Below are 16,204 nucleotides of genomic sequence, written 5' to 3' on the forward strand. Positions count from 1 at the left end.
TACTTTGGTATATATTGTATTTGATAATGACTGGAGGCTTAAATCGCTCTTGCTTTGTGTTCAATACCTGAATGAAAGCCCATAAAAGGTAGCAGATATACTTGTACAAATAAGTATGACGTACGGGTTCTCCTGTGTATAAGCTGGTTAGAACAGTGACATAAGCAGTACCTTATACCCCGGCTTGGCATAACCAGGTGGTTAAGGCACTCGACTCGTAATCTAAGAGATGCGGCTTCGAATTTCCATCACACCAAACGTGCTCGCCCTTTCAGCCATGGGGGCGATAAAAGTTACCGTAAGTTCCACTAATCGTTGGTAAAAGAGTAGCCCAACAGTTGGTGGTGGGTGGTGACTACTAGTTGCTTTTCCTCGTGTCTTACACTGCAAAATTAGGGACGGCTAGCGCAGTTAGCCTCGAATAGCTTCGCGTGAAATTTCAATCTTCCAAATATTTTAAAAATAAATTTGCCAAAGTCGCCGTCTTCAACATATAAATTTCTGTAAAAAATGTCAAAATATGTATCTTATTATACTCACGAAGAAATCATATTTTTAGAGTTTCAGTTATTTAGGATTATCTTTATTTCATAACGGAAGGTTTCCAGCTGCTGAAATTTTCAGACGATAAAAAAATAGTAAACGTATCGAATTTCCTTTTCTTATAGACTGATATGGTGAGAAACTACAGTACTCAGAACGTGTGCTTAAAATCATCTTACGTCAAATCTTAAACTCAAACACCACATGTGTTTATCAGATAAACTAGCAAGGCTAACGTGCAGACTAGTATGTTACAGAGTTCACGATACCCACATCTGAGTGAGTCTTAGTTGTGTTCAGATTTGTAAATCAGATAACCAGTCAAGAAAGAAGTCCGAGTTAGATTCCACTTCTTACTTTTGTTGTTGTAATGAATATTAAATAACTACTTATTGGCATTAAACACAGTTATTACGTGGAGTTTGAAGAGAAAGAGGCATTAGAGTGTGTTTTTCCATTCAGAAATCTATGCCAAACTTACGATCATCTAAACTGCTCAAGACAAATGTTATCGGATTATTCCCGTTTCTCCATATATAGCTTTCTAGATAACAGGACAGCTAAAGTAAGAATTAACAACGCTACATCCTACACTGTTCACCTCTCAGCAGGCGTTCCCCAGGGTTCAGTGCTTAGCCCTCTGTTGTATATACTGTATGCTAACGACATCCTCTTTCTCAAGTTCAAGTACACCTATGCGTCGCAATATGTTGACAACATAGCAGTATGGAGCATGTCACGTGAACCCCTTTTGGCCGCCGCTAAAGTCCAATCCACACTAAATAGCATTACTACCTGGTGTAACACCTGGCGGGTAGCGCTTAATGCAACTAAAACACAGGCTATAGTATTCAAACATAAAATCACGAGGAAAAACAAATCTATCTCTAAAGGTAAACTTAATATGATAGACACTGAACTTAAATTTTCTTCAACTATAAAATTCCTTGGCGTTACGTTCAACAAGAAGCTAACTTGGACCGATCACTTTAAAGCCATTCTCTCAAAAGTCTATAAACGAATCTACTACCTCAGAAGAATTAATAGCATCGTCAGAGGATGAAGAACAAAAACGATTCTCACCATATACAGAATTTACATTGACCGATCATTGAATACGGCAACATGATCACTGCAAACGCACCCCTTTACCACCTTAAGAAATTACACCAGGCCCAGAATCTTGCCATTCGACTAGCACTTCGATTCCCCAGGTGCACACCGATAGCATACATTGATAAAGCAAGCACCATCCCGCCTCTCAAGAAGAGACTCACCTATCTAGCAGCTAATTACTACAGAAAAGCAAACAACCGTACGCAATTAACAAGACAATTTCCACAACTAGCAGCCACCCCACGATCTTGGCAGCGATACCTTTTGCCATAAAATTACATACATGCCCTGAATGTAAACTCAAATGACTAACCATCTATGCTTTTTTTTTTTTTTTTACTTCCAGCGTTGGGCACTGGTGGGGCTGGTTTCTTTAGGCGCCCCACCAATGAAAGTGGGTTTTCTCGGGATACTCCCGTTTCCCCCCTCATCAAAATTCTTTTCGCTTAGGATTTATAGATCCCAGCCCTGAAAAGAGTCCAGTTAGAACGCATCTTAATCATCTCCAAATTCTAATATCAAAATTTAGGTTAATTAAAATCATGAGTTTTAACCAAGCTGACGTACTGTTTGCATCTCTCTGCTCGTCTCACATATCATCATTCTTCGACTATACGCACGTTCAAGGAACCTTCAAGTGGATGAATGGATTGCTGAGTCTCTCACCGTCGTCTTCGATCTCTCTCCGATTCGGGGGTCTCCTCCGCAGCTTTTTCCGACGCTCCTTATGTAGTCACACAAGCATGTTAATCTTAGGGACATCTGTGATCACCATTCCAGATTAACAAATATCTTGCCACTCAAGTTCACTTCACCAATCACGTACTCCGTCAAATTTTATCTAGTCGCGTGTGGGGTGAAGAGAAATTGTAGTTTCTGACCACCCCTGGTTATTTTCGTTCAACATTGTTGAACGGAATCATAAATTGACTACATACCTATCCAGTATCTACATACAAACAACACTGAGACTACACAGCCTTGACACCGAGCTAGTCAGACGTGTTTTTCTCCTCCTGCTATACCATAATGACGTTCTCATTACCTGGTCCTGCTGTGCCGATTCCGCCAACGGTCCCGCCGGTAATCGTCGACGCCCTACCGCCTCACCTTTCGCCTCTTCAAATTGCCATGTTTATTGCGCAGGCTAAGCCTGGCGCTTCATTGGACCCTTCCAGAACACGAATTCTACGCCGAGGGGGAATTCTCCTCCAGCCATCAACACCTGAGGTCTTATCCTACTTTTGTGAGCCGTGGATACCCTTATTAAAATCAGATGTGCACCCGCCAAGAGCCCTGTTCACTGTTTTCCTGAGAGGAGTACACCATTCCATTCAACCAAGTGAAATAAAATGCGCAGTTGAAATCCAAACCAAGTCCGTGATATACGCCGTGCACCGGATTTACTCGAACTTCTCCCAGCAAATTATAAACTTCATGATAATTGTACCACCCAGTAAACATATTGCTGATATCATTCTACGGAATGGCTGCTATTACCATATCTTTCATTTTAGTGCCGAACGCCCCGAACGCCACCCAATCAAACCAAGGACTCGTAAGCAACCTGTACCTGTACTACAACCTGACGGAATATGCATTCTGCCCACAGAAACCCCGCAAACTGAAAATCCCTCATCCGACAAGTATACCCAAACAGTTTTCGGTAACAAAATATCCTTGAGCACCCAAACCACCACTGAAGAGACTGAAACTTTTGAAGCCTCTACTTCGACCGAAAATGTCCCAACAGCAGACGCTGTTTCTCAAACAAAGACAGCCATGATTCATCAAGAAACCCAGTCTCCTGAAGACATACGATTCACGAGCATCCAGCAAGTTAGCACTGAAAGATCTCCGGTGGAGAAACACTGTTTAGAAACAAGAATATCCTCCTCTCACCTCCTTCGCCCAAGCTAAAATCAGACCCACGCATCACAAATGATCCGTCATGTCCTTCAGAACATTTGTCTTCTTAGTTCTAAACAGATCCTAGTTGCAATCTATGTGTATTAATATCATTTGAACATCTCTTTGTTATTGTAAGCGCTGTTGTATGTCTCTTGGAAATAATCCTTGTATTTTTCTTTCCTTACAGCTCTTCTTCCGTGCACAGTCAGGGACCTTATTCGGCGCCCTGCTCGTGAAAGTGGGTTTTCTCGGGGTACTCCCGTTTTCCCCCACAGCTAAATTTCTGTTTCATAGGATCTATAGATCCCAGCCCTGAAAAGAGGTCCGTCACATTAGTTCCTAAATTTTGAGTGTTTAAATTCCAGTTAATCCAAGTCATGAGTCCTTATTATGTCGGCTTACTGTGTTTTCATCTCTCTGATCCCTTCACTTCGACAATATTTACACCACGTAATTCTTCGAACACTTGTGAATGTTGTGCTGAACCTTTTCCCTTCGTTCTTCGTTTTCTCTCTGGCTCGTCGGCCCGCTTCTCAGCTGTTTCCCGACGCTCCTCAATTATATACATAAATCTGTCAACTTCAAGGTCATTAGTGACTATCGCTCTAGATCAGGGGTGTGCAACAGGCGGCCCGCGGGCCACAACCCGGCCCGCCAAGCCATTTAGTGTGGCCCTAGTTGTTGTAATCTAACCATGTGGCCTGATCTGTAATCCAACGCAAATGGAATATTTTTAAAAGCATCGATCCTACGGGATTCCCAGGCTTCGACTCGACAAACTTCTAAAATTATCTTTGCTAGAGAGGAGCAGGCCGAATTCGATTGGTCGGCCTCCTTAGGGCATGAATAGGTGACGTGCACTAGCACTATTGTCTACGACTCAACGTCATGTCCTGAACCTCGCCTTCGCCCACTGGCGACAATTTTCCCTAACCTCTGCTGTCCGTCATTCATTATTGGTGAAAATTTTATTACCTTTACAGTTACTACAAGAGATTGAAGGTAAATTGATTATTATTTAGCATATTGTTGTGACTTTACTGAATTTATTAAAATTTTTGCTTTCAGATGCATCTGATTCTATGTACAGTGTGACCTCGTTATTCGCGGGGTTACGTTCTTTACCCTCCCGCGAATAGCGAAAACCGCGAATATTGGATGCAGTTTTAAAACGTATATGTATGCGATTATATACTATATGAAATGCTTCCCAAACACTAATGATACTTATACTCATTGATGCAGTAATAATGTAGCAATATTGCATACTGTTATGTATTTCACTAAATTGTACCGTGCGTTACCGGGCTGTGCTTTGCCGTTTGCGTTGTTGGGGAAGCTGAGGCAGTCAGCCAATAGCAGTCCAATCTTGTTTGGTGAAGACGACAATTGATAGAAACGGCTTGATTGAGTAAATACAACAGAAATCTCCTCGAAAAGCCCTTTCAGTCTCTGTGACCTACAAAACGCAGTTCGCGCATAACCCGCGAATATGCGGGGCCGCGAATGGCGAACCGCGAATAGGCGAGGTCACACTGTATTTTGCTATTCTCAATTAATTTAAGTACCGGAAGGCTATGATCGGATGCCAATTTAGAAACATGTGTTTCTGTCCATAAGAGGTTCCATGTGTAAATAAATTCTATGTTTTTTCTACTTTGCTATTTTCGTGAGAATAATTTTGTTTTGATTTCAGGGCTAGTAAAATGTCAGCAGTTAAGAAACGAAAAATTGATGATGAGGGAAGGTTATTCAACAGTGAATGGTGCACAAAATATCTTGTTCTCCCACATAATCAAGGTGTTGTCTGCCTCGTCTGTCAAACTACAATTGCAGTCATGAAAGAGTACAATATTAAGCGACGTTACGCAACTAAGCACTCCTCCCAGTTTGATGAAATTGTTGGTCAGGCACGAAAGGACAAAATTGAACATTTAAAAAACATCCATTGAAAAGCAACAAGGTGTTTTTACCACTTTCAAGAAAAATTCAGAACTGGTGACAAAACTGAGTTTTAAGCTTTGTGAATGTATGGCAGAAAAGGGAAAGCCTTTCAGTGATGGAGAATTTATTAAAAATTGTTTAACAATATTCACAGAATATGCATGTCCAGAGAAAAAAATATTTGGTGGAGCAAACTAGCCTTTCCCGCTTTACTGTCTCACGCAGGACAAAAGATCTTTCAGAGGACATCAAAGAAACTTTGAAAGAGAGATTGAATTCGTGTGAAGCTTTCAGTCTGGCTTTGGATGAAAGCACTGATATCAATGACACATCCCAACTTGTCGTTTTCATCAGAGCTGTTATTGCAGGCTTTGATGATTTCGAAGAGTTTTTAGATATGGCAAACCTTTCCTCCACAACCACAGGACAGGATATTTGTGAACAAGTGCTTAAGGTTGTAGAAAAGTTTGAACTGAATCCTTATAAATTATGTGGTGTTACAACAGATGGTGCTCCTTCCATGACAGGTAGGACAAATGGATTCACCAAGAAATTTCTAACTGCAATTGGAGCACAAGACGTAGTTGTAAGCCATTGCATTATTCACCAAGAGAGCTTGTGCACCAAAGTTCTGGATTTTGCAGAAGTCATGAAAAATGTCGTCCAATGCGTAAATTATATTCGAACACGAGGATTAAATCATCGACAATTTAAAACTTTTTAGATGAGCTGGACAGTGAGTATTCAGATGTTTTGTACTTCTCTGCTGTACGTTGGCTTAGTAGAGCTGCTACTTTGAAGAGATTCTGGAATCTGCGAGAGGAGATTAAGTTCTTCATGGAGAGCAAACGTCAGAATGTGGACTTCTTGAGCAATGAGAACTGGCTGAATGACTTAGCATTCCTCACAGACATTACACAGCATCTGTCTGATTTAAACTTAAAACTACAAGGGAAAAGTCAACTTGTGAATAAGTTGTTTGAGCATATTTGTGCTTTTGAGAAGAAATTGGAACTTTTCCAGGTTCAGTTGAGAAGAGCCATATTGACCCATTTTACATGTCTTGCAACCAGGAAACTGGAATTTCCTAATCTGGATTGCACCAAATATGGAACCAGTGTACAAAAGCTGCGTGATGAGTTTGCAAACAGATTTCCAGATTTCAGACAAACTGAAATTAGATTGAAATTGTTCGCTCAACCTTTGATTTGGCAGTGGAAGACAGTCCTGATGATTGCCAAATGGAACTCATTGAACTGCAGGCTGACATGGACACTAAAAGGAAATTCTCTGAAAACAGTTTGCTAGACTTTACAAACTCTGTGTACGTGAAAAGTTTCCCAATTTGTCCCGTCATGCACAAAGAATTGCCTCCCTTTTTGGTAGCACCTACTGCTGTGAGCAATTTTTCTCCAAAATGAAGCTCATCAAAACCAAATGTAGAAGTCAGCTGACTGATGAACATTTGACCAGTCAGTTAAGAGTGGCAACCACTTCTGTCAAAGCTGATATTGACAAGCTCTGCAAGGACTCTAAATTTCAAGTGTCGCACTAAAATGATCACTCATGCAAAATATAAAATATTATTGCTTGCATTTTGAGAATTTTTTTTAATTTATTGTGCATGTACACGAATAAGCTTGTTTTTTAAGTGGCCCCGCTTGATTGATGAAGTTGGTTATATGGCCCACCGACGAAAAATGTTGCACACCCCTGCTCTAGATTAACAACCAACGTGCCACTTTAATTCAGTTAATTATCTTCGTGATCAGTTGATTAATTTATTCTTGCCTCGTGTGGGGAGAAGATAAACAATAGTTTCTGACCGCCCCTGGTTATTTTTTTCGGAATAACAAGTTAATCCAAATACCTACCCATGATCCTTCTACAAACAAAAGTTGACTGTCTTTCTCCCAAGTTTACCGTTTACTTTTTTTACTCTCACTTGTTAGACTCACTTGACTGGTTTACTTGTTTCTGCCTTATCAACTGTCTTACTTCTCAGCAAGTATTCTGCATTACTAGAGTTGAATCGACCTTAGTGTTTCTTTGATCGATACTTGTCTCGCTTGGCCGCATTTAATCTCCTCAACTGAGATTATTTCCTTAGATTAGATTTAAGCCCTTTTTAGGGCTTGACTTAGCGACCGTCGAATGAGAACACGAGCCAATGGTCCAACGCTCTCTGACCAAAATCAGTTCGATCTACTTGAGTCAGCAGCAGCAGATATGCCTTCTTCCGAAGCTGAAACATCTAACGTGTCGACCAATCTTGACACCAGCAGCTCTTCGGTTACTGCCCCGAATTCCCCCTCAGGGTCTCCAGCCAGCTTAGAAGGAACGCCGGCAACAGGAGAAAACAAACGACCTCAAGACCGCCAATACCGATCACGTGCAGTATAAACCAGCTTCACCACCAGCTATAATCGCTATAGGGGTTTCTGCGACAATCCGCCAACCAAAGGTCGCGAAACACCTCCAAGCTCTTTTTCCATCGGTGTCATTTACTGAAGTTCGCCGCCTTCCGCGCGTTGGTTATTAAATGTAAAGAACCCACAGACTATGTAAAACTTTTAAAACTGCAAACGCAAATTAACGTGGCAGGGGTTTAGTTTAGAGAGAGAGAAATCAGAAGAGTTCTCTCTCCAACTGGGGTGTTCAGGAACGTTGTAGTTCCTCTTCGTCCCCTTACATGAGAATTTTTTAAAATATCCGTGGAATTTTTACTTTATTTTTAATATTTGAAAAATGGAGTGGGGTATTTCTGAGTGAGAGGAAGGACGGGAGAACTGGACGAGAGCAGCAAAAGTGAAGTGAGCCAGACCTTGGCTCGAGGACGGAGTACACCGGCAGCTGGCGAATTGATTTTTAAAATTTACTATGATTGATTTGATGCCCTGTGACTGGGTAAACGGCCCTTTTCAGAATGAGGCTGGGACCTACAGGTCCGATGCCAGATATTTTGCTGTGGGGGGAAACGGGAGTACCCCGAGAAAACCCACTTTCACGGCCTGGGCGCCGAATAATCTACCCAGACCGTGCCCGGAAGTAGCTGGGAAGAGAAAGGAAAGAAAAAAAAAAGAGAAAAAAAAACTGATGAACTATGTTGGTGGTGTATGTGGAAACTGTTAGCAGCAGTCTTGTAGATCAGGTGGTAACTTCGTCATGAACTTGTTTACACACTTGAAGCCCATTGGTGCAATTGAAAAATGTGGTCTCGGTGGTGGAACTACTGGCTGTTCTTCGGTGAGTTGTTCTTTGCTGGTCTGTGATGCTTTGTTTCTTCTCGATGTTTTGGTTTGAGTTTTCTGCGTGGAGGTAGTTTGTTTTTCAGTTTGTACTGTCGCGTCGATGGTTATCTTGGTAATGGTTTGAGTCTGGCTGGTTGTTGAATTCTGTGGAACTGGGATTGAAGTCTGGCATGAACTGTCCTTTTTCTTTCTTGAACTACTGGAACTTGGCGTGTTGCTAACAGTGGGAGTTGTTGTCTTCTGAGTCGAGTTGTCTGAATCTGTCTTCATGTTTCTTCTAATTAGGTCTGGACTCGGCGGTATTTTGGTAGTTTCATGTTGGAAGATTTCCGTTGGTTGTTTGCGATGTCTGGGTGCTTTGTTTGAACCATTATTGAGTGGTCGTCGATGTGGGCGTTCGGCTCTAAAATGAAATATATGATAATAACAGCCGTCACGTAAAATACAGTCAGCACTGTACTTCGACGTTGTCACTATCTTCATGAAGTGCGTGGGATGGTTACTGTTCTTAGAAAAATTCGATGAACTGCATATACCTTGGCTTGTATTTGAGGTTCTATGGTTTGTCTAATTTCTTCTGGTTGAATTGATGGGTCGACGCCCCTGAGGAACACAGAATAAAGATTGACTGGACTTTTAGTGGGGGAACAACTTACTTTAAATTCAGTGTTCCATGGCTGGCACAGATAAATTTGGTCTGCAGTAGTGGCTGGTTGGATTCCGCCCCGACGTAAAATACGGGTCCTGGACGGTTCGATGGTTGCCCCAGGCTTGGCTTGGGCGATCAACGTGGCGACTTGGTACGGCGTGAAGTTCGGCGGTAGGCCGTCGATGATTACCGGCGGCACTAACGGACTGACTGGCGAGGATCAATGTTTCGTTCTAAATAGCATGTTGGCGGAGATATTGGCACGTCTAACTTGCTCGATGACTAGTTCACGTCTCCTCTCTCTTTTAAAGCCGTGGCCACCCCAAGCGTTTAATGGCGTGAAGCTTAACATTCGTGTGTCAGGTGATCGCCCTCCTTCAAAACAAGTTGTGATTCGTGGACTTGAAATCCAGGAAGAACTGATTAGCCAAGGCATCCAAGCCACTAATATTGAAAGAATAAAATCAGCTAAAACTGGTCTCCCTACGCCGCTGGTCCGTATTAGCCTCAATGACATCGTTTTAGCTGACAAGTTAATCAATAATGGCATCACCATGTGGTTCCTTAAACTTCCAGTAGAAGAATCTAAACAGCCCGCTGCAGTTACAGTATTACAGCGCTTTAATTGCCAAAAATTCGGTCATGCCTTGGCCGCCTGTAAAGCTACCCCTAGATGTGTAAGGTGTAGCGGCACACACATAGTCACAGAATGCCCAAAGAACCGGGAAGAAACATGCTGCGCTAATTGTGGAGGTCCACACGCAGCATCTTATCGCAGCTGCCCCAAATACGCAAAAGTTGTCGCCTTGAAAAGAAACAAGCTCCTCACTATTAACCTTCCAGAAAACCTCAAGTCAAAAAATCTCACCACCAGAACCAGCCAGCACCTCTCTCAGCCCCTACATCCCCGAAGCAGACCTATGCCGATGCAACAGGCCGCAGTCATGAAACTGCCCAATCAACACGTACACATCGACTCCTGATTAAACGTATAATGTCATTCGTAACGGAGACTGTACTCAAGGTCATGGGAGGTTATTACGACAACTCCGACGAGCAGGAATAGTAAGATTTACTCCCCACTCTTTTGAATTTCAATCATACGACACCGAGAGACTCAATATTGTGTTCCAAAGGATCGCTGATGACCAAAATCAAGTAAGTTCTTAAACATTTTAGCAGTTAACATTCAGGGCGACTTAAACCACAAAAATACGAACTATTTAACTTATGTAAAAAAACAACAACCTACATTTAGTAATCATTAGTGAAACACTTCTCAACGACAATAGCAATTTTAGCCTACCAGGCTATCACTGCATCTCTAAACCTAAAGGTCCTAGCCGCAGAAATATCGCCATGCTTCATATCAAACAACTCAGTGTATCATTTCCAGATACATACATCAACTCAACCAATGAATACATCCTAGCAGCAATACATCTATCAAATAAAAACGGCAATTCTAGCAATTTATACTTCAACCACTCCAGACACAAATTTATTTCTTCAGGTAGTAAACAGCTTCCCACATACAATTATTTTAGGCGACCTTAACTCTAAAACACCGCAATTTCAACTGTAGGATCAAACAACAGGAACGGCCTCAATCTTAACTTTATTTCTCAACATAATCTCATTTTAGACAACAACAATACCCCAACTCACACTCACCATGACGGGACTCAAGACATCCTCGACCTTGTTCTGTACACAACGAACATACGAGACTTTAGAGTACACAATGACATCGGCAGTGACCACTACCCATATCCATATCTATACATAGTACCTGCCCACAACTACCACAAGTTATTACTAAGGCTAACAACCCTAAATCCATAGATGATTATTTATCCATAGTCACCAACACGGTAATTAATACAATGAACACAAATAGTTCCCAAGCACCGTCTCAATAATCATCCAAATCCATGGAAACTTACTAGAGTAGTTCATTCACTTATCACCAAAAGACGTAAACTGAGATGCCAATTCATAATCTCCTGCAACCCCGCCATTAAAACCCAAATTAATCGAGTCAACGACCTTATCAGGCGTCGAATTAACGAACAAAAAGATCAAAATTGGTCCGAGTTATGTGCATCATTAGACAATTCATACATAGATCCGGCTACATTCTGGAGAAAGTTCAAGAGCATATGTAATGACAACACAACTAACAGCATTCCCAACTTAAAATTCGACAACAGCTCAGCAACTAGCGACCTCGAAAAAGCCAACTTATTAGCCGATTACTACACACAAACAGGCCACACTTTGATAACAATTATTTTTGCACAATCCAGAATTTCATCAATGATAATATAACACTATTCAGAACACATTTCCCATGCTATTTATTCCATAACAGCAGTGTCTACCTTACCGACCTTCCAAAACTCACCAGACCCATTACACAGATCGCAATCAAACTAGCAACCAAAACACTTAAAAATAGTGCACCAGGTGAGGATAGCATACGTAATACCATTCTTAAAAAACCTCTACCTCATTCATAAGTCATCTAGCAGCCTTATTTCACTTCTCTTTTTACTCAGGGTACTACCCGCCTCAATGCAAGTCCGCTATAATTAAAGTCATACCTAAAACAACCCCTGCATCTAATAATCCAAAAGACTATAGACCCATTTACCTATTTAACAGTATTGGTAAATTAATGGAAAAAAATTCTAGCTACTCGCATTACATGGTATTTGGAAAGTAACATGTTACTTTCTGAAATACAAAACGCTTCCCAAACAAAAAGACACACGGCCAATCATTTAGTTCGATTAACCGAATCCGTAATTCAAGGATTTAATAGAAATCACACCACTGTCGGCTTATTTTTGGACGTTAAACAAGCCTTTGATTCTGTCTGGCGCCAGGGGCTTAAATTTAAACTCCTTCAGTTTAACCTCCCGTCCACCTTAACAAGATAGATAGCCAGCTTTCTTGATAATTGGACAGCTAAAGTAAGAATCAACAACGCTACATCCCACACTGTTCACCTCTCAGCAGGCGTTCCCCAAGGTTCAGTACTAAGCCCTCTGTTGTATATACTATATATTAATGACATCCCCTTTCCCAAGCTCAAGTGCTGACGACATAGCAGTATGGAGCATGTCACGCGAACCCCTACTGGCCGCTGCTAAAGTCCAATCCACACTGAACAGCATTACCACCTGGTGTCACACCTGGCGGGTCGCGCTTAATGCAATTAAAACAAAAGCTTTACTCTTCAAACGCAAAATATCAAGGAAATCAAATCTATCCCTAAAGTTAAACTTAAAATGATGGACACTGAGCTTAAATTTTCTTCAACTACAAAATCTCTTGGCATCACGTTCAACAAGAAACTAACTTGGAATGATCACTTTGAAGCCATTCTCTCAAAAGTCTATAAACGAATCTACTACCTCAGAAGAATCAGTAATATTGTCAAGGGCTGCAGAACAAAAACGATTATCACCATATACAAGACTTACATCCGGCCGATCATTGAATACGGCAACATGATTACTGCAAACGCACCCCTTTACCACCTTAAGAAATTGCAACAGACCCAGAACTTGCCATTCGACTGGCATGTCGAAGCCCCAGTTACACACGGACAACTTACCTTGACAAAACAAGCACCATCTCGCCTCTCAAGAAAAGACTTACCTATCTAGCATCTAAATATTACAGAAAAGCAAGCAACCGCACACAATTAACAAGACAATTTTCACATCTAGCAGCCACCCCACGAACTTGGCAGTGATACCTTTCTCCATATAATTACATACATGCCCTGAATGTAAACTAGAATGTCTAATCATATATTCCTTCATACTTTCAGTGTTGGGCACTGGTGGGGTTGTTTTCTTTCGGTGCCCCACCAGTGAAAGTGGGTTTTCTCGAGGTATTCCCGTTTCCCCCCACATCAAAATTCTTTCTTCTCCTACGATTTAGCTCCCAGCCCTGAAAAGAGGCCAGTTAGAACGCATCATAATCATCACCAAATTTTAGTATCAAAATTCTGGATAATATATATCATGAGTTTTAACTAGGCTGACGTACTGTTTGCATCTCTGCTCGTCTCTCTTCGACCACATTTACGTCAAAGAAACCTTCGAGTTGATGTGAATGGGGTGCTGAACCTCTCGCCGCAGTATTCGATCTCTCTCCGACTCGCGGGCCTCCTTCGCAGCTGGTTCCGACGCTCCTCAGATTGACACACAAATCATTTGTGACCATCACTCCTGACCAATAAATAACTAGCCACTCTAGTTCAGTTCACCAGTCTCGTAATCCGTTGACAAATTTACTCTCGTCTCGTGTGGGGTGAGGAGAAACAGTAGTTTCTGACCGCCCCTGCTTATTTTTCGTACCCCTCAGGGGAACGAAATAATAAGTTAACCTAAAAACCTATCCAGTATCAAGCAAAATAAAATACTAAAAACAGCAAACCGATTACTAACATACACACGTGTCAACTATTTACGCAAAATCAGTAATCTACCCACCCTCAGGAATAGGCTAACAGAAATTGCATACAAATATTACTTAAAAGCAAAAAAATAGAAACGAACTAACAGCGTAATTAAACAAATTAGCCAGTGCTACCATAAAATGCATCTCATCATACAACATATTTTAATAATCAGAAACCACTCAACGAAACACATAATTATAAATAATGTGTATATATGTTTATGTTTATATATGTTTGTTTGTTTTTTCTTTTCCTAGACCTGGCATGGCCAAGCGTGTTAAGGCGTGCGAGTCGTAATCTGAGGTTCGTGGGTTCGCATCTCCGTCGCGCCAAACATGCTCGCCCTCTCAGCCGTGGGGGCGTTTTAATGTGCGGTCAATCCCACTATTCGTTGGTAAAAGAGTAGCCCAAGAGTTGGCGGTGGATGGTGATGACTAGCTGCCTTCCCTCTAGTCTTACACTGCTAAATTAGGGACGGCTAACACAGATAGCCCTCGAGAAGCTTTGTGCGAAATTCCAAAACAAACAAACAAACTTTTTTTTTTCCAGTTCCGGACACAAGACAGGTAGGACATTTGACGCCTGTCCTCTGAAAGTGGGTTTTCTTGGGGTACTCCAGTTTCTCCCTACACCTAAATTTTATACACTGGATCTCTTGATCACAGCCAAGGCAACGTTCTTGCCCGCCCCTAAATCGAGCCGACTGAGTTGATGTTTCGTCTTGTCTGCCGCCTGGCCATTTGGACTATGGGCTCCGGTCTGGCCGACTTCCCTCGTGTCGTCTTTGTCTCGCTCTCCTTTCTGACTCGTCATTTTCATATTGCCCAACCTCACTTCATCACCTTAAAGAAGTTAAATCAAAATACAGGAAAACTCCCACGTACAGATAAATTATCTTCTATGAGCGGGGACGAAGAGGAAGTACAACATTCCTGAACACCTCTCTTGGGGAGAGAATTCCTCGGACTTCTCTCTTTCTAAACTAAACCCCTGCCAAGGTTTCGTTTCGTTACACACACTGACCTGAAAACGAAAGGCGGAAGACTTTCAAAAGGTCGTCCTCAACATTTGTGTCTCCACAACGATCAGTTGCCGTCCATTCTGCGAAGTTTCATCATAAATACTTCTCCTAAACAATTTATCAAACAAAATATCTGATTTGTTGTATACAAATTCGACCATTTTGTATTATTTCTAATATAAAACGCACAACGGTGTGAGTCTATAACTAACCCAAGTATACTTTACAAACCTCTTACTGAAATACACTAAAAATTAATCAAATATAAATTTTCTTTAAAGTAAAAGTAAATGTTGTTTCCTGTTTTTCTCCTAGATGGAGTCATCTGCGAAAAGTAACCTTTTAATTAAACATCTGTTAGTTAAGAATGATATGACATCGTTTAATGAAACTTTATTAAGACAAGTAACCAACTATCATTTTTGATCATGTTAACGTGCCACGGAATAACGTAATAAAAACTACTTTATTTAAGTTATAATGGATTGAGAAACTCGTGTGCTGAATCGTGTTACAAACGAACTTTATCATAATTCTAACACGAGCATTTATTAGCTGAAATGTAACCACATAGAACAAGGACGCGAGCTAACTGAACATAAAACTAGAGTTCTACCGAGATTTACAACACCAACGACTCGGTGCTAATTAGTGAAATGAGTTATTGTTACCAACTGCATGAGCTTCACGGTGAAGGATAATTATTTAACGCGAGTTTTTAGAATAAATCTTGGAAATCCAACAAAGAAAATAGAGATATTTCGAGTATTAGATATGTTTTATTTGTATTAAATAGACAGCATGACTATCGAGCTCGTTCTTTCTTTGCCTCGTTATTTAATATTTCTAAAGTAAGAATCCGAAGTACCTTTATATATATATAACTAACGGATTTAATGAACTTATGCAACATGGTTGACACCTGACAGGCTTTCTTCTTGCGTGCTATTAATGCACCCATTTTTATATCATTTCCAATGGTAATCTGTGGTGAAATAATGTTACCACTACCAAATATTATCTAGAAATTCAAAGAGCTGTTAGGTAAAAAACAGTGAGAATCTGAGAATGAGTGTGCGCATTTTAGGTTTTGGTTTCTGTTTTTTTTAATTTCGCACAAAGCTACTCGAGGGTTATCTGTGCTAGCCGTCCCTAATTTAGTAAAGTAAGACTAGAGGGAAGGCAGCTAGTCATCACCACCCACCGCCAACTCTTGGGCTACTCTTTTACCAACGAATATTGGGATTTGGTTTCATTCGCATACAACAATTGTTCACAAAGTATGCCGT

At 41.1% G+C, this 16,204-nt stretch overlaps 2 protein-coding genes across 3 annotated transcripts in view; one reads left to right on the plus strand and one right to left on the minus strand.

Moving 5' to 3' along the window:
- The window catches only part of LOC143255422 (NADH dehydrogenase [ubiquinone] iron-sulfur protein 3, mitochondrial-like), a 65,466-nt gene extending 62,992 nt beyond the window's left edge, over nt 1-2,474 (minus strand). For both annotated transcript variants that reach the window (XM_076511075.1, XM_076511072.1), the window contains exon 1: nt 2,227-2,474. The gene's annotated coding sequence lies outside the window, so the exon portion shown is untranslated. The remainder of the gene's footprint in view (nt 1-2,226) is intronic.
- Nucleotides 2,475-7,025: 4,551 nt separating this feature from the next.
- On the plus strand, nt 7,026-15,831 carry LOC143255424 (uncharacterized). Its single transcript, XM_076511083.1, has 2 exons — nt 7,026-10,572; nt 14,152-15,831. Exon 1 carries the CDS (start codon nt 9,522-9,524, stop codon nt 10,395-10,397), a length of 876 nt encoding a protein of 291 aa, XP_076367198.1. The 5' UTR covers nt 7,026-9,521; the 3' UTR covers nt 10,398-10,572; nt 14,152-15,831.
- Nucleotides 15,832-16,204: the final 373 nt, after the last annotated feature.

Source organism: Tachypleus tridentatus, chromosome 7, assembly GCF_004210375.1.
Source record: "Tachypleus tridentatus isolate NWPU-2018 chromosome 7, ASM421037v1, whole genome shotgun sequence".
Classification (NCBI taxonomy): domain Eukaryota; kingdom Metazoa; phylum Arthropoda; class Merostomata; order Xiphosura; family Limulidae; genus Tachypleus; species Tachypleus tridentatus.

Bases quoted from the DNA above. Each gene is read 5' to 3' on its own strand.
- LOC143255424 (XM_076511083.1), top strand. From the start codon at position 9,522: ATGGTTGCCCCAGGCTTGGCTTGGGCGATCAACGTGGCGACTTGGTAC.